The 26090-nt window shown below is 46.5% G+C and overlaps 1 protein-coding gene across 1 annotated transcript; it reads right to left on the reverse strand.

Moving 5' to 3' along the window:
* Positions 1-1124: 1124 nt before the first annotated feature.
* ACE2 (angiotensin converting enzyme 2) lies at positions 1125-25334 on the reverse strand. The gene is made up of 18 exons (XM_049834140.1): positions 25152-25334; positions 22027-22185; positions 20014-20107; positions 19248-19391; positions 18015-18127; positions 17354-17462; positions 16538-16635; positions 14935-15104; positions 13689-13915; positions 12747-12891; positions 11046-11144; positions 10269-10391; positions 9738-9910; positions 8734-8792; positions 4407-4507; positions 3324-3440; positions 1881-2075; positions 1125-1245 (listed from the first exon to the last, which is right to left on the reverse strand). Exons 1-18 carry the CDS (start codon positions 25332-25334, stop codon positions 1125-1127), a joined length of 2430 nt encoding a protein of 809 aa, XP_049690097.1.
* Positions 25335-26090: the final 756 nt, after the last annotated feature.

The raw sequence follows: 26090 nt of genomic DNA on the forward strand, positions 1-26090 counted from the left end.
CAGAACAACTTCACAGGTATCGCGGCAGGTATGGCACGGGACCTACAAGGCACAGAAATGCTGACTCTGGAGATCATCTCGCCAAAATTCTCACTCCGAGTGGGACTGTCCCCACCAATCGATCAGCCGTACCTTTGTCGGTTACCTGAGCTCTGAAGACTTGTAAAGGTGGAGATCCCACAGCCTCTCCCAGAGCATGGAATAGGCAACCTGTTCCAGTGCTCCACTACCCTCCTTGTGAACAGCTTTTCTTTTTCAGGTGCAACCTGAACCTCGCAAGCCTCAATCTACTGTCCCCTGTATGTAACGGTGCAATTTGTATTTGCAGCATTTGTAATAGTGGAGGCAATGGCTAAGGTACTGAAAAAAAAACCCAAACCTTTGATCATTTAATATTAAGGAAGTTTATTCCATTTTTAGATGACAACATAACACAGGGGTTTTGGTTTGGTTTGGTTTGGTTTTTTAGGGAACATGGGCTATTTGGTCTCTACAATACTTATCAAGCAAACAGTTAAAAAAATAACTTATATTACAACTTCCTAACAAAGTTCCAGTGCCTGTTAGTCTTCATCCAGTATCCATTTTACATTGATACAGATTTCCTGAAGGTGCAAAATTTGCAGTTATTTCATATCAAATTGAGTTCTTCACTAAGGTTCTTCTGGTGGTCAGGTTTTTTTCTCACTATCTATTAGATACACTTTTGAAGTCTCCATCTGGAAAGATCAGGATGTTCCTCGTGGCCATTAGGAGTATGTGAGTTATTCTTATGTCTGTCCTGATCTGTATACAACTGTATACTTCCAAGATTTTTGTATCTCATTACAGAGGAAACAAAGAGAAGTTGGATGCAGCACACTTACGAAAAGCAGCACAAATAGTGTGTAATATTATGCGCATAATTCATAGAAAAGCCACAGGACATATATCTTCAATTTTTGCATGTTTTCTAGTTACCGCATAAACAGCACATTTAGTTGCTGTTGTCTGTGAACCAGTAGATTAATGGTCAACCAGAAGACATTATGTTTGATGACATCCGTACTGTTTTGGTCCTTGCTAGGCACTATTGTTAAAAGTGAAATGAAGAAAACCAGAAACCCTTAGTGTACCCACATCTTCTAGAATGATGTTTGTGTCTCTTCAGATGGCTCAAAAGCCATATTGCTTTTTCCCTCTTCATCATAAGGGTTCACCTGTTCACAGTTTGATTTTGCTTCACTCCTACTTTCTCTCGCTCTCCTGTAATGAAAATTCACTTTGTGTTAGAAGCCCCTTTTCTGTTCCGAGCCCATCTGGATCCCCAGAATCCCCTGCTGTAAATAATACTGTGTTTAACTGGGCATATTTATATAAAAGGAATTGTATTGGGTTTAAGGGGAACTGCAGCAAACCTACTACGTTCTTAGAAGCCCATGAATGGAGAGACGTAGAAAACCAACCCAGCTATATTGTTGTTCATGCAATAGTATTTAAGGAAAATTACGTTACTGGACAGCCTCCAACAAGATTATTGAAAACTGCCGGTGCTGATGAATGTGGGCAGCTCTGCTGTTGGAGAAGGCCCTGTCTTCCCAACAGGCCACTCCATCCACCTTGCAGCAGGGTTGGCAGAAGCCTGGCCACGCCGCAGCGTCCGGCTGCCTTGGTTAAACCGCTGCTGATGGGGAAATTGCACTAAGCTGCCAAAGCTGCCATGCACTGAAAGGCAGGGGGTTCAACCTTTAGCTATCGCTGTTGATGGGAGGGCAATAATAAGCTTTAATTCCTTAACTTGCTTCAGTTAAATTTGGCAGCCTGTTTGTAAGCGCCCCAATGATTCAATCATCGGGACATCTCCCGGTGGTCGTGGGGATAGTATCAAAAATATCACTCACTTTTTGCGATCTCTCTGCCCAGTGATGATCAAGACAATAACTCCAATGACAACCAGGCTAATGACCACCCCAAATATAATTAACCAGACGGTGACTGGCGGTTCATAAGGTGTGGCCAGGGTTGGAAGTATGCCCACAAACTCCAGCGTGTTATCACCCAGTCTGAAAGCCTCATTGATTCGTCCCCGAGACATCCTGCCATCAAGAGAAAATTCAAAGAGTTTCACATGTTTGTTCGAAGGAAATAAACAGTTTTTAGTTGTTTCATAAATCTCTGGTGTGACAAGCTTCCCCTGAACTGCTCAGTTGAAAAGGCTGCGCAGAAGCTGCTGCTAAACCCATATTACTTCTGGCATGGGGTGGTGAGTGACGACCACAGTCACTTAAGCCCTTAACCTGTTGCAGCTTAACTGACATGTGCAGACAGTGTATGCACTCTTAAACTCAGTCTTACCACTGACTGAAATGAGGCAAATAGCCGTCTCATCTCCCTCTCTATTTGCATTTTGCCCCTCATTCTCTTCCCCCTATGTTTCTTGGCTATCCATAAGTTTCTTGGATATGTGACAGAAAACCACAGCTTTGACGTCTTCTTACCTGCTTCCCTCCTACAGTCTTCCATAGTGTCGATTCTTGTGTTTTTCACTGCCCTGAAAACCTTTTCCCTGGTATATTTTCTGTGCCTTGTTTTTCCCTGAACTTCTTCCACTATTCAGTGCTAACCGGACAGTGACTTTCATAGCCATATTCTTCTCCCTTGATTCACCAACTTAATCTCACCGCATTTTCAACCCGGTCTCATGCTGCTGCTGCATTTAGATTTGTTCCCCCTTCATTTCCCACCGTACATTATCCATGACCATCTGCAGAGCTGCAGTTTTACTTATTTTTACAGCAATGACTTACAGTGGTGTCACACTGCGCTATAAAAGACCTCTTCATTGACTCGTAAGTGGGAACTAGCTTCTGCTCTGACCTTTTCTATATAATCAAATACATCTGGCTGTCTTTCTAATACTTCATCCTTCTGGGGTCCTTGCTAACAATAATTCTTGCACTGAATTTTCCTTAATGAGAGGAGGAAAACACGTGTGCATGCACACACCATTACCGTGCTCTGTATTGCAGAATATAAGATAGTTCCTGTTAAAATTTGAGCAATGATAATTCCTGGCAAGGTATGATGCAATTATGTGTGTTATGGCAGTTTTACAAGCCCCCTGAAGCATTTTACATTGGCTGTTGTCCAAGACACCATCAGATAGATGGACTGCTTTCTTTCTGTCATAACAGTTTCTCTCATCCGACTTTTTCCACGCTAACTGCAGAACTGACTTTCTTATCCCCCCCCCTTCTGCCTCAGCTGACTTGAGCACTGCTTTCCCTTCCACCCTTTCACCTCGTTGTTTCTTTTTTCTTTTTTCCCAGAGAGCATAATCTCACCTGATGGCATTTTCCACGTCAGCCTTGGGCACAGTGTCACTGATATTACCTGGCATGCTGACAGTAAGGTAGAAGGAGATCCTTTGTGTCTGTTCCCCAACATGAATGTCTGTAATCCTGAACGAGAAACAGAAGAGAAAGGGTTTTTTTGAGATTACATTAGCTTTAAATTTGGGCAAATGAACAGTTATGTTTGATCAGCAATGCCAGGGTTTTAGTTTATGCTGAGTGAATGCTCCCTAGTGACCTCAACTGGGAACTGAAATCAATTTTCCTGAGAGAATTTCTTTTTCTATGTGCTAATTCATAACTTCAGACGGAGAGAGTCTATCCTATTCCTAATACCATCCTTGGCGTAATTTTCCAAAGCACATAATCAGCTGCAGACCAGAGAGTGTTTGGGGCAGGTCAAGTACCAAGTGAAAAAAAAAAAAAAAAAAAAATCCTTCTTCCTTATATTCTGCTGGGATTAGATCCTAGACATTACATGACTGATGTTCTATAAAGTAATATCAAATAGCTTAAGCAGATAGCTTCTGAAAATTTTTGAAGAGGCCTAATAAAAAGGGTTGTTTTTCTTACCAAAATCAATTTCAGATGATAGATTTTATGCTTGTAAGTGAACCTAGATAATATTAGTAAGTCTGTGCAGAATTCTAGCGCTTTATAATCAGGTTTATCTTTCCTTGGCCCAAAACCTCTTGGATATTCAGTATCGTACACATACATTGTTAGAAATTTTTATTTCTAATCAAGGTATCTTCCCTGATATTCCCATATAGGCGTCAGGCACAAATTCTCAAGGCTCACTTCCACCACTGATAAGCTGTGGGACACAAAGCCTTCTGCATCCACTGAAGTCACCTAACTTTAGCACGTTACTGCTAAACGTCAGACGCCTGGGTGAAGAGGAAAGACAGCAGTAACCAAGCTGGCATCTTGCCTTTTACAGCCACCTGATGTTTGACATTGTTTGCTTTCACCTTACATTTGACAGAAGGTACAATTAATTCCACCAATTCTTGCCACTAGTGAACCAGAAGCAATGTAGACGTAGCTGGCACAATTAAGCAAGCCACTCACTGAAAGTTGACTTTCTGTTTCTTCACTTCTGCAAAGTATTTTCTCATGGCATAGGCGATGGATGACTTGAACAAGAAGAGCTCGCTTTCATCCCATTCATACTGCAAAAACAGCACAAGAGAAATCCATCAGAGATGGCAAGTTATCTGACACTAAGAAATCATTCTAAAAAGAAATAGCAATTGTAATGCCTGGCATGCACTTCAGTATTATTTATTTGTGCCATGATAGCACTTCAGGAACCTCCTCAAACCTTTTAGCTCTGTTAATTTGGGCGCTCTGCAGGAGAATAACCAAGCAGGCATCCCTGCTGCCAGGCACTGCATCATGCTGTCCCTCTGCAATTTCTGGTACCCTGACACGGGGCTGCTGAAGATGCTGCAGCCCCAGCCCATCTCCCTGCCTTACTGGGAGAAAAGGCAGCGGGAGCAACATTATTCCTACTACATATTGTGCAATCCATTTGAAGTCTAAAGATTTCATAGTTCAGATCTTGTTTTAATCACATAATTTTATTTGCAGACCTGTTCTTTTAAGGAGGAGAAACCCTGGGGTGGGGTCGCTGTGTGAAGGTGGCTCACTGATTTGCTTGACGAGCTGGGATTTTTGTTTGGGGTTTGTTTCGTTTTGGTAAAAAACTCTTTGCATCAGTATTTCTGCAGCAGGCATATATTTGTTGTTTTTCCGTGGAGAATAGATAGGTGATATAAAAAAATGCACTGCCTGCGTGCAGGCTCCTCCCGGCCTGCCTTACGAGTCCAAAGTTATTTGCAGTGGAAGTCAAAAACAGCTTCTCTGGGGCAGGAACCGAGAGCTGCACGGGGGCAAAAACCACCGCGGGACCTGATAGTGCGGCCCGGTCTGTTGTGCAACACTGCGTGTGCGCAAAGGGAAAATTCCCGTTTGAACTCTGTGGCAAATTTTTTTTTTGTCCCCCGAAGGCCTAGATCTGACTGTGTTTATGGTACCCGAGCCGGAACGCCTATAAACGCTGTCAGCGGTAGTTTCACACAGCTCCTGACTTTCTTGAGTATGGCTCAGGAAGGCGCGGTAGGAAGCAGCTCTGTTGTAACGGGCTTTATAAAACCCAGCGACGTTTTTCAGCCCTGTCCTCGTCTCGACACTGAGGTAAAACGAAGGGAGAGAAGTACCCGGGAGGAAAGAGCCGGCTGTCGCCGATCCGTGCGGGATCAGCCCCCGGGAGACGCGGCGGCGACCCAAAGCCACGGCCGTCGGAGCAGCCCCGTGGCGTGCGGAGGGCCGGGGCTGTGCCAGCTCTGGCTCTTCCCGCTAGCCGGGGCCGAAGCTCCGAGTCAGTCCCTTTTGCCTCGGCAAATGCCCCCGGCTTTGTCCTGCTGGCTGAGGGGCAGGCAAAGCCCCGCGCCGGAGCACCTTCCATCGTGACCGCTGCTGTCTCCGGCAGCTGGCAGTGTTGACCGTCACAGCCGACAATGCTGTTGGGGGGGGGGGGGTTGCAATTTTTCATTTATCCCAACATCTTTAGAGTCTGCAGTGCCTGCTTTTTTTTTATTTATTTATTTTTTAACCATTAGCTAATTGAGCTTGATTCCTCTACCACTGCTTTCTGTACTTAGCATCTCAGCTTTTTAATCATTTATGCATTTCCGCAGCATATAGTTTGTCTTTTTCAGTCTAATGTATTCTAATTGCCACTGTGCCTCTCAAGTGCCTTTACAAATACCATTACTGGCTGTGTGGATGGGAAGTACCTGGCTGGCTTCAGATCTGTGTTTGAGTAATGACTACCCCCACGCCTTCCCAAGGCATCTCAGAAACCTGCCGTGGCGCTCGCTGCTTTGCTTTCAGAGCGAAATGAACTTTGCCAAGCGCCTCTGCTCTATTATGGTGTGTTCCTTCCAAGATCCCACGTGTGACTTGAAAGACAGTGTAAGTCTGGCCCCCGATTCAAAAAGGATTTTCCACTGTAAAACACACCTAAATGCCTGTAGGCTGACAGCTCTCCGTTCCCCAAGGCTGTCTCGCGTGCCAGTCTTTTACAATGTAATCACATGTATGACATTGACCCGGGGGGGGGGGGGAATTTTGAATTGATGTTTGAGGAGGGGTCCCGTGTTCAAGTGGTGGTCGGGGGGCTGACACTCCTGGAACCCTTTATTTTAAATAAGACAGACCCCAAGCGATTCAGTGGGGGTCTTGTAGTGGTTTCCTTTAGGAGGGCACTTTCATAAAACCCCAGCTGAAGCAAAGCTGTGGGCGTTTCAGCCTCATCAGCTACCCCCGTTATCTGGTGCTGCTAGGGCTGCAGCTTTAATCTCATCAGCCTGAAAACAATTAGCAGGGTAATTGCGGCAGCACATGCTCTGGTACAGCTGGCGTAAGCCCATCCGTGTGTCCGGGTGCTTAGTTTGCCAGATCTCTGGACTATTGAAAGTTCCCTGCTGGCAACAGCCGGGGTCTGTGTTTGGGGGGTGCAGGACTGCAGCCCCGGCTGCGGCTGCCCCCGCTGCCCCCCAGCGCAGCTCTCCCTCTGCAGAAGAGGGGGGATCTTCCCCCTTCTGCTCTATCCAATGCTGAAGAGCAGAAATCCAAAAAGATTAGCTGGCATACTCAGAATGCTTTCTGCTGCCCTAACGGTGCAAAGCAGCTGGAAATACATCTTAAACAAACAGTTGCACCGGGTTCCCAGCTTCTGTGCGCTGTGAGCCGCATAAAGCAGCCAAAACATATTGCGCTGTGTGGTTGGGCTGAGATTCCTGCCTGAGGTTCCCCCTGCCTTTTCTCTTTGCCAGCTCATGCATGTACCATCACCCGCTGCTGGCATACCAGCATTCAGCCTCATGTCCCCGGGAGCAAAGCATAAGGGAAATTTGTGGGGAGGCAGAAAGATGCTGAAAGGAAAAGGTTTCTTGCAAGTTGGTGATGTGGGCTGGTTTTGAGAGGAAAATGCATGGCTGGCTCTTCAGAGCTTAGGAACCTACCTTCCATGCAATAATTCAAATTAAGTAATCTGTATGAGATTGTTTTACAGCTGCTCAATTGCACAACAAAAGACTATGATGGCAAAAGGCAGGCATAAAAATGGTATTAAGCTAAACATTAACCATAATGACTAATAAATATGTTGTAATATGGAACCTTTTCATGCTGTTGATATCAGTTTTGAATTGTATCTAACTCGACTCAGTGGTCTAGGAAGCAATAAAACTCCAGTGGGGCTTGCATGTGAGAAAGCGATAGAAGCAAAAGCACCAATTCATATGAAAAATGAGCGCATGGTATTGTGTCCTTGCTAGTCCAATAGGCTCCAACGTGCAGGTCTAAATGACCCTCCTGATGACATACTCGTTCTTGGAAAATTACTAATGTTCTGCAAGGTGAAAATGGCTATTAACAGGAATGAAGTGTCTGCACTTAAGCCTTCTCTGCTGCCTCCGCCAGATTAGCATGAAGAGGCACAGCTAGAATAAGGAACAAATTTTCAGCCTGGGTTGAGCAGATGGGCTAAGCCAACGCTCTGCTTAAAATCTTAAAAGCCATCTTTGGCTTTGCTGAGTTCTTTCAGTTGCTGTAATACATTTTATTGGACCAGCTGGTATAATTGGGGAAAGCAGACAAGCTCTTGGGAATGAAAGCCCTTCTCCTCGTCTGAAACAGAAGCAGCTGCGCTGCCCCCCCGCAATCTTAATAACAAAGCTGTCTCTGCATAAGGGTTGGAGGGCAGGGAGGCAGCTGAATATATCAGGGCCTGGAAAGATTACAGCAGACAGGCAAACAAAAATCTACAAAGGAATGCTGACAGAAGTGTTTCAGCGTGAAACCAAGAGCATCTGAGAATAGAGAGTGGGATTCAACCCCTCTGCTTTAGCCCCACATTTAAATGTGAAGTAGCTGCTCTAATAATAATTTCTGAAGGCAGCCACCATAGCCATGATAATGGAAATTAGAAGAAATTAGGTAGAGGCTTTATTTAGACACATCAGCTCAGCTGGGAAGAATATAGCTGTTTCCAGGTGCACGGGTTCTCCTATGCTAGCCTTCCAGTCCTGTCCTGCAGCAGTAAAAAATGACCAGTACCTCCACGGAATAACTCAAGTCATCTAGCCGCGAGGTCTGTCTTGAAGTGGGTGGGATCACCCCCTGGAGAGGTCCCTCCACTAACTGTAGAGGGAATCTTGACCACAAACTCGGATGAGACATCTTTTATGTGACAACCCTGCACCTGAGCTGATGCCACTCTTCAGACACAAAGACCAGCTATACCCTGCGTTATTTTCTGAGAGCCATTAGCACAACATCTCTGTTGCCCAAGCAATGGGAACGAGTGCCACAGCGCGCACACACTTACCGCCTGGTCCCCCAGCGCTGACTTCAGGCTGATGCGCACTTTGATGGCATTGCCAGAATCTGGTTTAAAAAGAAACAAGGGCCACGTCAGAGCTGCAGTGACAGAAAGTCTGTCCCTGGGAAACGCTGGGATGGCCGGAGTTTCCTGACAGGTTCCCCTGGCCAGCTTGGTGGGACTGATGTTGTTTCCCTTCAGCCAGCTCCGCTGCAAATACCTGCATCTGGGCTGTCAGACACCCAAGTCGGGGTTTGTAGTAGACAGAAAGAGCGAGCACACCAGGAGTGCAGCCCTCTGGTCTCCTTTAGACATTTCGCAAAGGAAATGCCTCATTCCCGCCATTGGGAATGAGCAGCTCAGTTGCAGATGTCAGTGTCTGGTTGGGTGAATCCCACCCTTAGAGACTGGCACAGCACTGTACGAGTTACGGTGCCCTCCAGTACTGACAGTGATTACACATATATAACCTGGGTGGTTCAACACTCAATGTCACAACAATAGGCTGAAAAATGCATTTTACCACGGTCTCCTCCCTTTGAGCCCCCTTCTTTGAATAGCACATGACAGCAAACAAAAGATTAGTAATTCTTCTGTACTGGTTTGCCCCTATGCTCCCACCTCAGGGTCCTCTGGCTCCCGGGACTGGTGGCTCCCAGCCCTGCAGAACAGGAGCACCACTCCCAGGCAAGACCAAGACTCCGGTCTTTCTTCCCTGTGCACAGCCATCCCATACTCTTAGTGCTGCCACTACTTAAAAAAGTAATGAACTCTATTTCTGAACACGGGATGAGGCTGTGACAAACCTCATGATTGCTGACTTCTCCAGCTTTGGCCATGAGGAAGCCAGTCTGCCTTCCCATGAGTAAAACTTACTGCTCAGTGTGTATTTCCCATAACCCTGCTTCCCTAGGGAGAGGACCCTTCAACAGCTGCAAGAGAAAGGGACTTTGCTGGTCAAGGGTTGAGGACTACCAAGTGTCCTTAATTCACCCACAAGCCATACGTACATGGAGCCCAGTCTGTTTTCCAACCAATATATCTGCCAGAATTGTTTTTTTGCAGCCACTTATATAAAGGTTCGAAGTAGTGGAGCAAGGGTGCTGCATTCATGTATTTCTCTCCTGTTACGCTTTCCAGTGCTTGAGTCCAGGGCTTGGATCTGCCTAATTCAAGCAATTGCCTGTGTATGTGGAAGGAGAGGTAACATATGTTATTGCCATGTTCCATCTAGACATCTAGCAAAACAATCTGCAATTGGTATCAAAGTTTTCCTTTTTGCTTCTGAATTCCTTCCTTCCTCCCATCATTCCCATTAATAAAAATAAATTATTTTCTCATTAACAGACAATTAAACCTTTGACGTTTTGATCCTCAGTGGACATAAATTTAGTCAACTTCTCGAAATAAACTGAGTAGATATATGCTAAATTTTCAAGGTAGGTTTATTCTTGATGCAACCTCATTGACTCCAGAAGCTTGCGAGGATGAATTGGGCTTTCTTATAGTCTGATTTATTTGTGAGAAATTTGCTTTGTTACCTCAATTTCTGACCAGCTGCACTGGAGTTGGTAATGTCACATGTGTGAAGAGGGCCGGTATGTTTAGCCGCTTTACAAAGTGCCTCCTGAAACTGGAACTGATAGATGGTCCGGGTATAATACCTAAAGGAAGGGAAGGAGAAGGGAGGCACGGGTTTTGTTAGTCATCTGGCAAGGAAACGTGCAAGCCCTTGGCCGTTGGGACGCTCTGCTCCGTGAGCCGGTGCTCCTGCCTGGGACGCTGCACCGCAGGGACAGAGGCCAGCTGATGTTCATAGGCTACGCCAACTCGGATTTAACAAAATGCCAAGACCAAATGCAGCAGAAGAGCCCCAAATCTGTTTGCTGCAACATAAACAGGGAGCAAGTAAGGTTTTTAAGGCCCGACTCTCTGCACTGGCTGGGCCCTCTAAAAGGAGATGGCTGGGACGCGGAGGGACATCCAGAGTTGGTTGCTCCAGTGCTGCGTGTGCATGGCCCGAGTGACAGCGGTACGGGGCACGCTGTCTGCCCAGGAGGCACATACGGACGTGCTCCTGCAGGTTCGATGGCAGCACGAAGCTTCTCTGCTCAGCAAGAGGCTCAGCAGCCTCCTCGCTGCTCAGAGATTGCTATGGAGCAGTGCCTGAAGTCCACAGAAAAAATTCCACTGACATCAGTGACCTTCAGGCAGGACTTTAAACAAAATAAGGTTGTGACCTGAGACAGTAGATGGTTTAGGTAGTCGGGGCTTGTTCTGTACCCAAAATGTAAGTCATGAATTAAACACTGAGCTACCTTATGAATGAGTAGTCATTGGCCACATGAAACAGCGCTGCAGGGTCACAGTAGGTTTCATCATGAGGGACTGGTTCAACAACACCAACTATTTCTCTCCTGGGGATGAAGGAAAACCACAGCATTTCTGTTAATAGATAATAAGGAAAAATAATCTGACTCTGCTCTTCCTCTGTATTGTCTGATAAGTAAGGACACCTCTCTCGCTTCCAGACAGAAGTCCATCCAGCTCCCAGTAGCCCCAAATGAGTACTGCTCCACAGCTGGAGACCACGAAGAAGCAGCTGCTTTGAAACTGGTAATGCAAGGAAGGGATTTGTATGATAGCAGAGTGTACAAGGAGTAATTAGTGGCATGAAAAAAAAATCTAAAAGACACGAGCTTCACACACACACCCCTCATGCCCTGGCCCATCCCGAGTTTGGAGACTAACACTTGTGGTTTTGTGCTGGGTAAGTGCATGCAGAGACTGGGTGACCCAAAAGTTGTATGGCCTGCTGTGCCACTGGGCTGGAGGTGAGGTTTCTTTTTATTTTCCTCTCCCGAGAGCGTGTTTCCTGAGCAGTACTATGGAAACAAATCCACACCCAAAATTCTGAAAATGGTAATAAGCTTACATGGAAATATTTTCCATAAACCTATATTTCAAGGTCTTGTTCCAGCAGAGAGCTTTGCTGTGCTGCTACAACAGATGTGATAAGCTTCCCTGAACAATTTGTCATTCTCTGTTTCTCTGACATCTCTGCTACTTTTGAATAAATCAAAGCTGACTGATTTTTACAGTGGGTCAGGAGGCTTGCTTATATCAAGTTTTATTATAGATTTTGTTTGCTGATGGAGGCTTGCTGTTTGTGTTCGTGTTTTAAAGTGCAGGCTCCATTTTCAGTGTGGGGCTTCTTTGGTTTCTTTGCATTTTCTGCCCCCATGATAACCAACCTGGGAAATGACAGACTCCAGTCTGAATCAAACTGCTTTTTAATCTTGAGCTCCCAGGTGCTGAAAATAGATTGGTTGGTGGGCATAATCTGAAAAGGCACCTCTGGATGTTACTTGCCAAGAGAACTGTATTTTCTTGACCAAGGTGCTATCTTAATACATCAGCAAGGAAAGAATCAGTCTGGAGTCTTTCAGATAATTTGCCTCCAGAACCACTCCAGAAGGCGGAGGAAACACAAAGCAGAGAAGTGTGCACACATTTTTGGTAGGCTGAGATCTATATGCTTCTCAGGCTGGCAAGTATGATGAACTTCACTTTCCACTTGCCCTTCAGAAGGTGGGAAGCAAACCAGAGCGTACGTCTGATGAGACTCAGGGAAGGGCTGTACTTAAGCCATGAAGATCTCTTGGGGCACGCGTTGGGGGGGACAGCAATGTTGATCCTGGGATCTGGAACACCCTGTGCACAGGCCATGGGCTGTCTTTATCCGAGAAGCTGACATTAGAAATTAGGAGAAAGTCTGCTGAGAGGCAGAGTAAACTGCCTGGGGCTGTACACGGTGCTAACGGGGACACACAGCTTGTGAGACGTTGTCTGCACCAGGTTGGGTGTTTCTAGCCGGCACTCTGCCGGGCTTTGTAGAAACACCCTGAGAGACAGATCCTGCCCTACGGGGGCACAGGCACCTCAGTACGTTGAGTAACTACAAAGAGTTGGCTTTGCAAGTTCATTTGCAAAAAATCATCTTTGTTTCTCAAACTTACTTCATCTCCCACCACCGCTTCGTCCATTCCTCCTTTGTAATCTCACCCTTAAACACCATCCATCTCCACTTCTCCAGCATGTAAGTAAAAGGCATTGTTCCAACAATCGTTAGCGCTTGTTTGAGCAGAAAGTTGATTTCAGTTTCTGAAGAGAGAAGCAGTTAAGGTAATGGTTATGGTAGCAATTAGTATCTGATTAGACAGCTAAAGTTGCTTCCTTTTACAGCTAATGCTTACATCTGGTTTGAATTACAGATTTTCACTAAGGAAAAAGTGAAATGAAGAATACTGCTGAAAAAAAAACCATGAGAAAAGTTCACTTAGGTATTGTATACAGTTTTGACTCTCTTTCTTTCCCCCCTACCTCTTAAATAACCTAGCCCATTGGCATTTACATTTCACTATCCTCCACTGAAAACCTTCCCAGGCTCTGGGGAATTTTGAGCTGAAGACTTTGGTACATCTCCATCCTTATAAGGTAGTACTCAAAGAAGCTAGACAAGCGGCATTATAATCAGGGCCTAACTACATTGCCCGCTCAATATTCACTTAAGTGGAGATGTAAATCTCAAGGTTTCAGTTTCATTTGAACTGCTAAATACATACCTTGGTAGAGATAGGTACGGATTCATGCAACAGAAATTGAAAAGACTATTGGAGGCTCACCTACATGAACTATGAAGATTTTGGGATGAGTTGTTTAGCACTGAAGGTAATGCAGTGCTAGCTATTTGTTTCTAAATTAAGTAGCAGCATTATAAAGTAGCGATCCATGCTTCACGATGTGACTTGGGAAAAAAACAGTATTTCTGGTAAGTTAGAGGGGTAAGAATTTCAGAAGCCTCTCAGTCGGTCATTCGTTTTGCAGACACCATCTTCTGCGACAAAATAAGGCCTGCAAGTGTTTTCACTTAAATATATAATATTTACGCATTTATTTACCTTCATCCTCTTGGAAAGTTGGCTCTAGGAGGTCAAGAGATTTCAAGTGCTGAGGAGTGGCTGCAGAAAGTGACATAATTTCACCCACGGCTTCGTGGAAGCCCTCGTTGGCACCGTCTCTGAGCAGGTAGGGCTGCACGGAGTACGCCATGTCGTACTCGATGTGGCCCATCTCGTGGTGCGCGGTCAAGAAGTCGTCCATGGTCACTTTGGTGCACATCATGATCCTGCGCACCGGAGCAAAGCGTTTGTGGTTAGAGGGAGGGTGGCCCAGCCAGCTGCCGCCCGGTCCCTGCCTGCCGCAACCGCGGGGCAAAGCGTCCTCCAGAGCTCGGGAATGCCCCTCGCCCCTCGCAAAACCCAGGCAGGCACATCCTAACATGGGGTGCAGCTCCTCCTGCAAGAGCAAGGCTTGGAGGGGAACTCGGCAAAACGCTTTCAGCAGCCTCAAAACTGTGCCGGGAGTCAGAGAAAATTGCCGTTTTGTGAGAAGCAGCTGCTCTCCGAAACTCGGTGATAAACTCGCTGTGTGTGTTGGAGTGGGTACCCGCCATCAATCTTAGGCAGAGAGTAGTATAAAAAAACCTGTGTGTCAGTGACTCCTGCTACTTCATCCGTGTGCAAATCCTATTTAATAACAGGGTTTCCTTTCACCTTCCCCAGACTGCGGAGGTGTGAGGCCGGCGGCTCTCACTCAGGCTCAGCTGGGGACCAGCCTCTTTCCCAGGGTAACTGTGGGGACAGCAAGAGGGGACAGGATTTGCCCCAGAAACTTACTGTCCCTCTCCTTTCCCAAAGATGGAAGAGACTGATGGATTTTCGTGAAACTGGATATATCTGCTAACGATAGATGGTGGGCTCTCAGGAGGTTTTCACTTGTGACCAAAGGACCCTATGCCATCGCTGCAGAATGTGCAGGTGTCCACAAATCTCAGTGGTATCCACAAGCACCCGCATTTCTGCTCATTCCTTAAGCCCTAGAACATAGTCATTATTTCTCTAATTCATATAAATGATAGTCACTTCTCTGCTTTGAGAGCAGTCCTTGGGTCTTCACAGAAGTTACACAGAAAGGTTTACAGTCCTGCAGGATCCCTGCTCTCTTGTCTCCCTTTCCCCTCTTATTAGCCAGAAAAAAATTAATAAATAAGGAAAAATTATAACTTAAACCAGCATGGTGCGCCTTTAGCGAAAATATGAATGTTCTAGGAGATGGTATAAAAAGGGGTCGTAGTAATTGCAGTACCTGTAGTCATTTTTCCCCAGATCCCATGCCGTAGGATGGCAGACAACCTTCCTGTTGTCGGTCGGCTCTGTGAGCATAGAATTATTCCAGAAGCCCTCAGTCATTGCACTGAGGCCGATGGAGGTGAAGAAGGCCTCAGCAGCTTTGAATATTTTCACTGCATCCCATTTCTGAAAGAGACAACACCACCGTTAACCACCGCTTCTGCACGGAGCCTGACCCCGACGTCTGGCTTAACACAGGGCAGCTGACTTCATATTTATCTCCCAGCCACTTCAGAGCAGCCCCTGACTTACTGGGAGTAAGACGGCAGCGTCTGCCTTCGGCACTTCTGTAAATTCTGCCGGGAACCGGAATTAAGTGTTTTCCCCACGAACAAAATAGGTTTCTGCACTGAGAGTTTCAGCAGATAGCACCTGACCCAGAGCAGAGAAGCCCTCAATAAAGTTAAGGTGGTGAAGATAAAGAAGGCATTCCTGTCAGCGACACGTCAGATCTGGGATCCGACCTTTCAGCCGCTTCAGTCGGGGACAACTCATCTGAGGCTGTGGAGCTGCACTCCCAGCGGACGAGCAATGAGAGGAAATCGTGGCCAGAACCATAAAACCTGGCAAATGTACCTAGAGGAGTTACTTATCGGATTGTAACTGCATGTTAATGTCCAGAATATTTTTGTCATTCAGCAGTTTTATTATTCTACATAGCAGTAACTCTGCGTTTACTGGACTGAGTTTTCACAGAGATTTAGGTGGCAGACAGCTCAGCTGGATGAGAATCCTAAATTGGGCACATCCACCAACCAGGATGAGTCCAGCCTTGCCCCGAGGCTCTGTAAGTAATGCTTCCCTCCTCACGGTGGTACTTCAATTACACAAATTTATGGCTACAAGGGGGTCAGTACTGTGAAATGGAGGTGAGATAAATGCAGACTTGTGCAATCTGCTTATGAATCAAATTTAGCTATTCCTTCTCTTGCCAGCATAACATTTGCATGGAGTGCTCCCTACGAGAGGAGGGTAGATTTCAGGTGAATAATCACATCTCAGAAATCAAATTCCACCAATCACTTTTTATTTTATTCCATGTTCTCTGTCTGCTGAAGGTGCTGTCACGGCTGTTAGCACTACAGATCTCAAGCACAGGCCTTATGGTGCTATGCAGTTATCAAAAGATAACAGGCAGCATTGCAGTTTCCTAGCTGTATCCAAATAAAGGAGACTGGCAAAAAAAACCCCCGCAATATACAAACTATTTGATTATGGTAATGGTTGGCAAAGGTCATATTTGATACCAGCCAACTCCGTGATTTGATACCAACCAATATGTTAATGAATAGGTGTCTCTGAAGAAAATAGACTTGGAGCCAAGATTGAGCCAGTCAAAGACGGTGGAGAAGAAAGAGAGGAGAATAGCTGAGGGAAAAGGTACAGTGGAAAATGCATGAACGCATTTAAGGTGAAGAGAAAAAAAGGATGCAGAAAGCAGTGCTTTGCTGGTGGTGTGTCTGCCTTAGGGCAGCTATGGTTTTCTAGAGAGCAGCTAACATGGTGTATAATTTTTATACCGTCTAGATTTGCTACATAATGCGTAAGGCATGTCCTACCTTTTGAACCATTGCAGAAGTTACATCAATGTTTGGTTTGGCTGGATAGGGAACGGTCAAGGCATACAGATTTGTCCAAAATCTACCCCACATATCACCTTCAAAAAAGAGAGAAACACAGAAACACTTTAAATGGTTGATTACATATTGTTCGAAAATGCCAGACAGTTCTATAAATTGTGCAGTGTCTGAAATAGGCAATCCTATACATCTAAACAGTTCTGATCCAGATGTGGAGGGGAACAGTTCTGGGAAGTCAGATCAAAGGGCCAAAGATCCTTTTATTCCCCAAGATCAGCTATTCTCGTACAATACAGTTTCAGGACTGATCACCTTCCTAAAGGTCTATTCACAACTGAACATCCATGTTAGTCCACGTGATTGCTGCTGCCGTGTTTATGTACATTACAGTTACAGCAGCTTGATGCTGCATGCTTTGAAAGCAAAGTCATGAAATGTGGGAACGTAGGCTAAGGTTTAAAAGGAAAAACGAGTCTCCGAAACTCTCATTTCTAAGGCAGGCAAGTGCTGCAGAGGGGAGATAAATGTCCTAGCCCAGCGCTGGAGTTTTGAGCTGGGTGCCGCCAGCTCTGGCAAGGATAAGGACACGTGCCTTCCCTACCTGCCTCTGCTGCTAAGCACCCGTGTCATCCCTGCCAGGGACTTCTTCCCCATTTCTCCTCCCTCCTTCTCTTATCTGTAACCTGTTTGTTAATATCCTGGGCAAACAGGCAGATTACTGTGTTCCCACGTGCCTTGAAGGTGAGTGTCCTGTGTACAAAGTCAGGCTCGCACGACGCGGCTGCATTGACATACCCAGCAAGTGAGCAGGGAGGCATCCCGTGGAGCTGATGAGCTCGGGGCCATAGACCTGCTCCAGCCGGTGCCTCACGTAGGCATGCAGCTGCGTGTACAGAGGTTTTATCTGGAGGCAGAGGAGGAGAAAGAAACAAATTATTTTCTCTTTGCTCTACACCACTCATCCTTCCTAAACAGGGGGCCTCAGAGGTGTCTCTGACGAAACTCTGCTGGCAAGTGAGTGCACCCCAAACCCGCAGCTGAACTTTGCCCCCTGCCTTGGGGCTCAAGCACTGAGTCCAGAACCTAGCCCCAGAAGTCCTGCTCAGGTACGAAGGAGGGAGCATGGCTAACTTTAGATGCGGCGTATCAAGGATGCCATCTACCCCACGGGGACCATACCTCCCGCCATGGGCCCTACCTGGAGGACAGACATGGGTCTGCAGAGCTCCCTCTTTCCCAGCCTTCGGCACAGTGCAGCCCAAGGGGACCAAGCTGGTCCTAGAATGGCTGCAGAGGTAAAAATGTCATGTATGTCTCCCAACGTCTGTTAACGCCATGTAGACTGAGATTAGCCAATTTAGAGCAGGCCTTGTCTTCCTTCGCAACACCGACACCGAAGCCCGCCATCACAAAGCACAACCCCGTGGCCCAGGTGAGAGCTTTTTCCTGCCTCTACCTGCTCAAACGTCTTCTCCACATCTTTGACCAGCTGCTCACGGCTGTATTTGTATGCTTCTGGGTAGTCTGCTTCATAATTTGCTCTCCAGTAATCTCCGTAGTCAGAATAATCTGTAAAGTGCAGATGCGTCACATCAGGACACCACACGTGGCACTGCTCAGGTCTGCAGGAGCAGTGGAGCTCCTCGCTGATCCCATGCAGACCTCCAGCCTTTCCCCCAAAGCAAAGCGTGAGATGCTGTGGGTCTAGCGGGGAGGAGAGTGCTCCCCTGAGGGTCTGTCCCATGAACGTGCGGGTGCGGGAGATCTCCAAGAAATGCAGAAATTGCAGTCACGGTTGTCTGCTAATTAGGGTCATTCCAGCTGGAGATGGACGCCAAAGGACATCGTCACCCCTGACTGGAGCTCCTGTGGCTACGAGGGAGGGCAGCCTCTGCTCAGGCTGGATACTAAGGGGTTCTCACGGAAGATATAAGCTGGTGGACATTGAATATGGGCCCCCTCCTCCAGCAATAAAACCACCAGGGCATGCATAGACACCAGGACTGAAATTCAGCTCCCAGTTCCGCTAAGCCTTCCAGTCCACGGAGCTCCGTCAAGCCTGGAGCAGAAATGGCTCATAGCTGAGAGCGGTACGGAGGAAGGTCATAATGACCATTTCTTAATGTTTGGTTTTTTCCTGTCTAATTATTTGGACTATGATTTCTTATTCCTGGTGTCTAGCTCCAGCTTTTTAACCACCTGGCTGCATCTGCTGGCCCAGGTCTACCCAATCTGGTCATTCTGGTTAGGGCATAATGCTTATAAATGTAAGACTGCTTGTGGCTAGTGCAAGAACGTCAAGGCTGAACATCAAGCAGATGTCACCAAGACTCAGCGGCACTCAAAAGCTGTTTAAATTGAGCGTGCTCGCCCATAAGCCACAAGCAGTGCAGTTCTGGGCAAGGCAGACTGTAATGAAGGACACTGATACATTACGGTGTTTTGGGAAAGGTGCCAGCAAAGACATCTCCCTTCTGTTCTAGGCTGGTGACAGACCTCTGATCTGGTCAGTGGCGCCTGTCTGCATTGCCTCTCACTTTGCGACATGCACACCAAGAGCAAATTAAGTGCAAAACACTGCTCGTCAATGTTTAAAAAAGTATGGGGTTTGAATTCCTGTGCAATACTGCGGTATGTTTGTTAATTTCTGGAAGCCAGCAAAAAAAAAAGAAAAAAAATTGTGACTTACTATTAAGCTCTGCAACCTCATTTTTAAGTTCAACATACTCTTCGTATAATGGTCTCATCAACCTGCCAACATCAGCTCTCCAGCCTTCCCAGGCCCATAGCCTCTCGTGATAATCCGTGCTGTTAGCCATAATAGCATCCAGACCTGTCAGATGAAAAAAATAAGTACTAGGCCTTGAAAAAAGCAGAATCTCTTTATTTTTCTTTCACAGCAGGCAAATGAGCCAAAGCGAAAGAAATTTCATAAACTAAGAAGAAAACACTGTGTTCAGTACACTGAAATATCCTGTTATTTTTTTGCATTCTTTTCTGATATAAGATTTTCCCCTCCTTCTCTTTAAGAGACACAGAGCAGATCACGAGTCCCTTAAATGCTCTCTCTGCATTAGCTTCCCTTAAGTTGGTAGCATTCTTGGGACTGGCCTCAACACAACATTGAGTCCAACAAGACTTTGACGACAGGGGAAAAAAATAGACTTTCTGTGACGGAGGCAAACCCCAGGTGAGAGGCAGGCTGTCATACGAGGTGAGCAGCCCTCTCCAAATATTGCCTACTACAAGTAGGAGACAGTATGTCTCGTGGGCAGCAGGCCCGCTGGAGGTCCCTGAACTGCAGGGTGCAATTAAATTATGACTAAGCTTTATTCAGCAGGATTTAGCTATTGAACCTACAGCCTGGTCTCTTGCAGTCAGGAGCCACCCTGGGGCTTTTTCTTTTTGAACCCTCAGTGTAAAGGACACAGCAGGGGCACTCGTTAGTACCGTACCTGGCTCCAGCACCAAACACTCAGACGGTTCACCAATTTTACAGACGGTCCCAGTGCTGTAGATGGTACTCATTGCATTTAGCACAGTGTTCAGCTGCAAGTTAGATGTGAGATAGCCCGTTAGAAACCCACTCTGCGCAAAATAACAGCCAATTATGTTAATTCCTTAAGAGCTCGATTCAACACTTCACCCACCAGCTTAACATTTAAGCTGAGTAGGGATTAATGAAAGAATTTGCCTAAATGCATTACTGAACCAGGACCTAGCTGGAAAAGACAGATAATCTCCCAAATATGTGACGTAATCTACAGGTCCTTAATATCCAGTCAGACCGAGCTCTGGGTTTAATGAGCACAGACTGTCACGAGAGAGCTCTCAATATACAGCAGCAATAAAACAATAAAGTTCAGCAATGCGCTGCCATAAGCGTGGACCCACCTAAACTTTCCAGGTAGGTTGTGGTTTCGAACGGCAGCAAAAAGGGCCCCTTCTGCAGATGCTGCCAGGCTGACTGCTGCTTGTGGTTTTTAACATCGCATCACACCGATTGCATAGAGCTGCTTATACTCCATTACACAGAAGTTTTGGCTCATGTCTTGGGTCAGCTGAAGGCCAAATGCATCTGAAATCATTCAGCTCTGTCTCAGAAGCCAGGCTACATAGCTCTGGTTTTATTTTTTTTTTAATGTTTTCAGGTTTTCATACCTCGAGAAAAACATGCGCCACTTTTAGCTTTTCCTTGAGGACTATGTTATTTCTCATTTAAAGCTTTAAATCAGAACTATGTGGAGCTGTCAGTGGGAGGGGTAGTTAATGACTAGCTCTAACTTTATCTCTGTCAGCATTAAAATAAGTGGACGCCCAGGGAAATTTTTGTATCAGTGAAGAATATTTAAATATTCCTATGGAATCCCATCAGACTATACAAAAAGTCACTTTTCAAGCAAGAATCAACAATTTCATCCCCAAAGGCCATTTATCTAGGAAACTGCAAGTGTCTAAAGACGGAGGATACCGAAGAAAATAACCTCCTCAACAGAGACAGCATTACCATCAGTGCACTGCTGCGCTCCAAAATAAATATAAGTTTGTATGACCTGTCAGCGTTCCCACCAAGGTAATGGGTCTTTCCAGAAAGACATCTCATTTGGATCAGACAGGAGATCCAGCCAGTCCGCTGCTTTTCTTGCTCGGTGGTTAACACTGCTGATCTTAGCAGAAAAATCTCAGGATCCTTCTATAATCAGGACTGTAGGATCCCCTATCTCAGTGATATGTTTCAGTTTGATCTCCAGCAAAAGGAAGCTAATTTAACCCTCAAGTGTTTGGTTATAAATCCTTTTTGCGTCTGCATAGCTGCTTGCTCCAGTTCCACCTACGGTCGTTATCTATATACATGCCTTTTACACAAACTTGTCAATGGAAATGTCAAATCTCATTACGAATGTTGCTAAATCTTGCTGGCCTTCAGCAGCTTGCTGTGGAAGGAGGGCACCAACCCTCCCCAGCTTCAGGCATCCCAGGGTGCCCCCTGTATAGAAGCATCCCCCCTTTTCCGCGGTTTGATAACGCAACGTGTGCAGAGAAAGAAAGTCTTCCTCCACCTGCACCCGTCTGGCTCATTGAATGTCCCTTCACCCACCTCCTTCTGCTCATTGCCCTGGGTCTGGACTTAGCCGAGCGCTCACCACGGGTCCTCTTTTCCTCTTATGACTAACCCGGCCATTTGTGCAAGGACAACTCTGAGGCGTGTGCGTGTTTGAAATTCATTGCACACATTACCCGGCCAAACTGCTGACTCGAATGGGAACCGGCTGCCCAAGCCAGACCGCCCCTTCCAGTCCTGTACTGCTATGAGCACCTTGTGGAGGGACCCTCTCCACACCGATGCCGGGACACAGCGCCATCCTGACACAAGCAGGGTGCCCACAGCACCATGCCCTCCCTCGGGGGTGTTGTGGGAGGCAGCTCGACTCACCCCACAGAAAAACGAGCTTCATTCAGCAACTTACTCTGTTATATTTTTCCAGTGGCAGTACAGATGATCCTCTCTCCTGGAGAGCCTGGATCTGGAGCCTGGTGAGGTCATCCTGGATACTGGCTAACGGGAAGCTGCTGGCGTTCCTCGAGGCCTCGTCATAAAACGCGGACCACTTGGCAGCCGCCTCGTTCTGAAAGGGGTTCACAAAAACCCTGAATTACTCCGCCAAAAGAGGGCAGCCTGATATACTCAGTGGGCAAAAATATTACTTCTAGGGAGAACTTCATTTGCGGAGACCACCTGTGGATCGCGGCTTGAGCGCTTGCACTGCGCGGTGAAATGGCCGGAGAACTTTTTGCCTTTGTTTTATTCACAGATCCAGATAACCGTTTTCCTTTGGAAACAGCAAGACTGGCCCCTCACACCATGCTCGTTATAATTTATCCAGCATCACCTGGCTGTGCTCCCTGCTACTCTAAATCACCACATATTCTTCCCTTAGTGCTTTTCCTCACCCACCTGTGCTTAACAGCAACCAGATGCAAGCCAGGGCACAAGAGGTCTGTGACACAGATGTCATTCCCCATTTCTCCTTCAGTAGCACTGATAGGCACCAGCCAAGATATTGATATTGAGTCTTTTCATTATGCAAATATCACTTGCTCCTGAAGTTTTGGTAAATAAAAGACTATACTTGGGTATAGGAGGCTTTAAACCGGTGCCTGAATCGGGCGTGCAAAACCTCAGTGTTTTGCATGAGGTTGCTTTTACCACTGCCGCGATTACATACCGTGACACTTGAAACTCCCAAATTTCAGTGCACAAAGTAGCACCATAAGAACATTATTTCTATTTGGGACCGTCTTACTCACCTTTTTTTAATGTGTTTGTACATAGTTTAGCACGTCAGCACCCATCCCAACTGGCAACAAGAACAGTACCAATTAACCTGGGTCCTTGGGACAGTTTAATTAACTGTGCTCATGCCAGAACTTGCCGGGCTGTGGAGAGGACCCCTATATCACCTTATCCCTCCCTGCTGAGGCATCAGGAAACACAACGTCACGTGTGCCTGCGGAGCAAGTTGCGTGATGGCCCCACTGTACCTGCTTTAGGCTCTGGCAGAGAGAGGCGGTGGCAGATGTGAGCCCTCTGCCGCCCCATCCCTCATCTCCCCCTGCCCACGCAGCCCCTCTGCGGGGGGGGGGGGCAGCCGTCACCAGGAGGTTTTCCAAATTCTTCCCTTCACGGGAGCAGAGCAAACAGCCCTGCCGCTGCTCAACGGCTTGCAAAGCTCAGTGGGGAAGAGTTTGATAGGCACCCAGAGGAAGAGCATCGCTGCGTAAATCTTTCTGAACTCCTCATCCTGAGCGGGGACGAGGAGGTGCCTTAGGAGCGGCGCGGCAGAAGAGGGGGCTCTTTGGCTACAAAAGCCAGGGGAAAGAAGTTAGATTGCTGTCTGATTTTTCCGCAATTAGAGGAACTGGTTGAAAAGTCAGAGGAATAGTTACGGGGTTTCTGGCCCAATTTACATGGAAAATGGATGGGAAGGAGACAGAAGGGACAGTATTCATTAACTCTGCTCCTCCAGCAGAAAGGGAGGAGGGGAAGCAGCGGGTTTATTACCAGTGCTACGGAAGAGATCAAGCGAGAGAAAACGTTCTCTCTGAGCACCGGACTAATTGGTTCTTATTGCTGGTATCTCTTCGTGTATTTTATTATCATCTCATTAATGCTGAAAGTACTATATGGGGCTGTCATTTTACATGTTTGGAAACATTACAGTTTAAGTACCTGGTGCCTCAGAAAGCATTCCAGATTGACAATGATTAGTCATTAAGATTTCTTCCTGCAACCGGTCTCCTTGCTTTAATTAAGAAATATGATAATTAAACCATGTTTTAATTAAGCTATAAGACCACAAAGTGGGAGACTTAAACCATTACACAAAAGTAGATGTAGTATGTTCAGCTTCATTTTTATGCTCCGAATTGTTTTTCTCTAAAGCTTGAGTTAACTTTAGAACACACATGGCTACAAAATTCAAGGTGGTTTTGTTCGTTTTGAAACGCTCCAAGGTTACAAGATGCTAGGCTGAGGCGTGGCAGTATCCATAACCAGCCAGATCACGGCTGTCTGCTCTTTATAAACACGGTACTTGCCTGGAGACCCCCCTTGGCTGGGACAGCTAGAGGTTGGCATTGGGAAGCAGGGAGAGCTGTGTTGCGAGATAGCCTAAGTACAAATGCTGCTGTTCTTCCTGCAGATAGAAGCTGACTTTCAAACCAACATACCAGACTACAGATTATACTGCTGGCATTTGGAAATCCATGATCTCGCTTCATTTTTTCCCAGTTCAATACCTCCAGGCAGTCTACCAACAGCCCTGACTGTGAGAAGAGTGATGGGGGGCAGGGGGGAAGGTCCCACACTGGGTAAAGGGTGTGGACCACTATATAAAACCATCAGCAAACATTTAATAGAAAGCCCACATTCAGAAAATGTTTGTATATTCAGTGAGGAGTAAAACAATTTCAGCAGCAACGAAGAGAGAGCGTTGCCCGTGTCAGTAAAAAGCCCACTGTTAGTTCAGTCTTAGGAGAAGTGGGAGACCTGAGCTCCTGTAGGTGCAAGATTCGAATCCCATTCCCTCACGCCGCAGGGCAGCACCTAGCCCAGGCCCCGGGAGAAGACCACCCCTCCGAGCCGTGCCGTCCCCAAGAGGAAAGGGGCCCCGCACAGAAGCGCCGTGCTGGGAGGCACTGGTGCTGGTGGACCGTGAGCAGGAGAAGCAGCCTCTCTCCATCCAGCTCAGATTCTGGGGCCAACCATGCAACGCTCCCTCGCCTTTTTCCCTCCGCTCGCCGGGGTGACTCGAGGTGATGGCTACAGACATGTCCAGCCTCTGGCCATCCCTGTGCGGCGCGAGGGCAGCCCGGGCACCGGCCCGAGGCTGCAGAGGCCGGTGGTGGCCCCGGCACCTCCATCGAGGCAGCGCTACGTTACAGCAAGCCCCTCTACCCTCCTGGAACTACAGCACAGGTACCAAAGAAGTAGCGCTCCAATTTCAGCCAACCGCGGTGGAACCAAAATAAACTAGAAAGCAGCTGTCAGGTTCCTCAAACAACAGTAAAACCAGCAGGACGGAGCACTTACCATTTTCCTGGCATTCTCCTCAGTGATGTTGGTGTTGTAGTTCCATGAGGCAAGGGAGCTCTCATAGCTGATATTTTCTGCCCTCCTGTTAAACTCTGCCAGAAACATTTGGGCTTGTTGTGTGACATCCTGAGGGGTCACCACAGCGCTCAGACCACAGAGAAGCCAGAGGTGGACCAACATATTCGTGTCCGGGCTGAGAACCTCCCAACGAAGTAGATTTCCTCAGGTAAGCTTCTCTGTCGGGCTGTCTCATCAGCCTTCAAGCATGGCTAGTGTGAAGAAAAAAGGCTGAATCCAATTTGCTTGGCCTTTTATAGGTTTTATCCATTGTAGGAGAGAAAGGAAAAAGTTTTTTATAAAAAGCCAAATAAACAAAAGTCAATGATTAACTTTGGAAAAACGTAATTACTCCTGCCATTTTATGGCCTTCTTATAAAAGGCTTTTACTTTTGGTTAATGTTTCCCAAATGTGCTGTCAATGATACAGCTGGTCACTTTATCTATAGCCTGCCCGTGTCTTTGGTAGCTCAGAATCTGTGAATCCTTTAACAGGTTGGTGATAAGCTGTAAAAATATTTAGAAACTTCACTGAAACACCAAGCCATGAACCTTAACTCCCAGGCAGGAAGAAACCCCAGTTAGCCTGACATAGGGTACCCGGTTGGGTGTTTAGGTCCATGTTTTAAAAGGCTGTGTAAAGCCCAAGTGATTTGGAGAATATACCCAATTTTCAAAGCAACTGGGGCATATAAAACCAGATTTTTAAATGTGTTCACTGAACTATCAAAAAGTACCAAGAGACTTCATGGGATCACAGCATCTTGCGTAGAGGCTTAACCTGAACTATAAATCAACTGGATTTAAGTACTAAGGTGACTGAGACTACTAAGATGACTCCAGTTTAATATCTAAATACCTTTGCTAATCTAGCTAGGA

This window comes from Accipiter gentilis, chromosome 31 (assembly GCF_929443795.1).
Source record: "Accipiter gentilis chromosome 31, bAccGen1.1, whole genome shotgun sequence".
Classification (NCBI taxonomy): Eukaryota; Metazoa; Chordata; class Aves; order Accipitriformes; family Accipitridae; genus Astur; species Astur gentilis.

Coding starts and splice junctions, on each gene's coding strand:
- ACE2 (XM_049834140.1), bottom strand. CDS start 25,334: ATGTTGGTCCACCTCTGGCTTCTCTGTGGTCTGAGCGCTGTGGTGACC. Junction 15,105..16,537: donor CTTCTGCAATGGTTCAAAAG/GTAGGACATGCC, acceptor TGTCTCTTTCAG/AAATGGGATGCAGTGAAAAT. Junction 13,916..14,934: donor CTGGGGAAAAATGACTACAG/GTACTGCAATTA, acceptor TCCGGTGCGCAG/GATCATGATGTGCACCAAAG.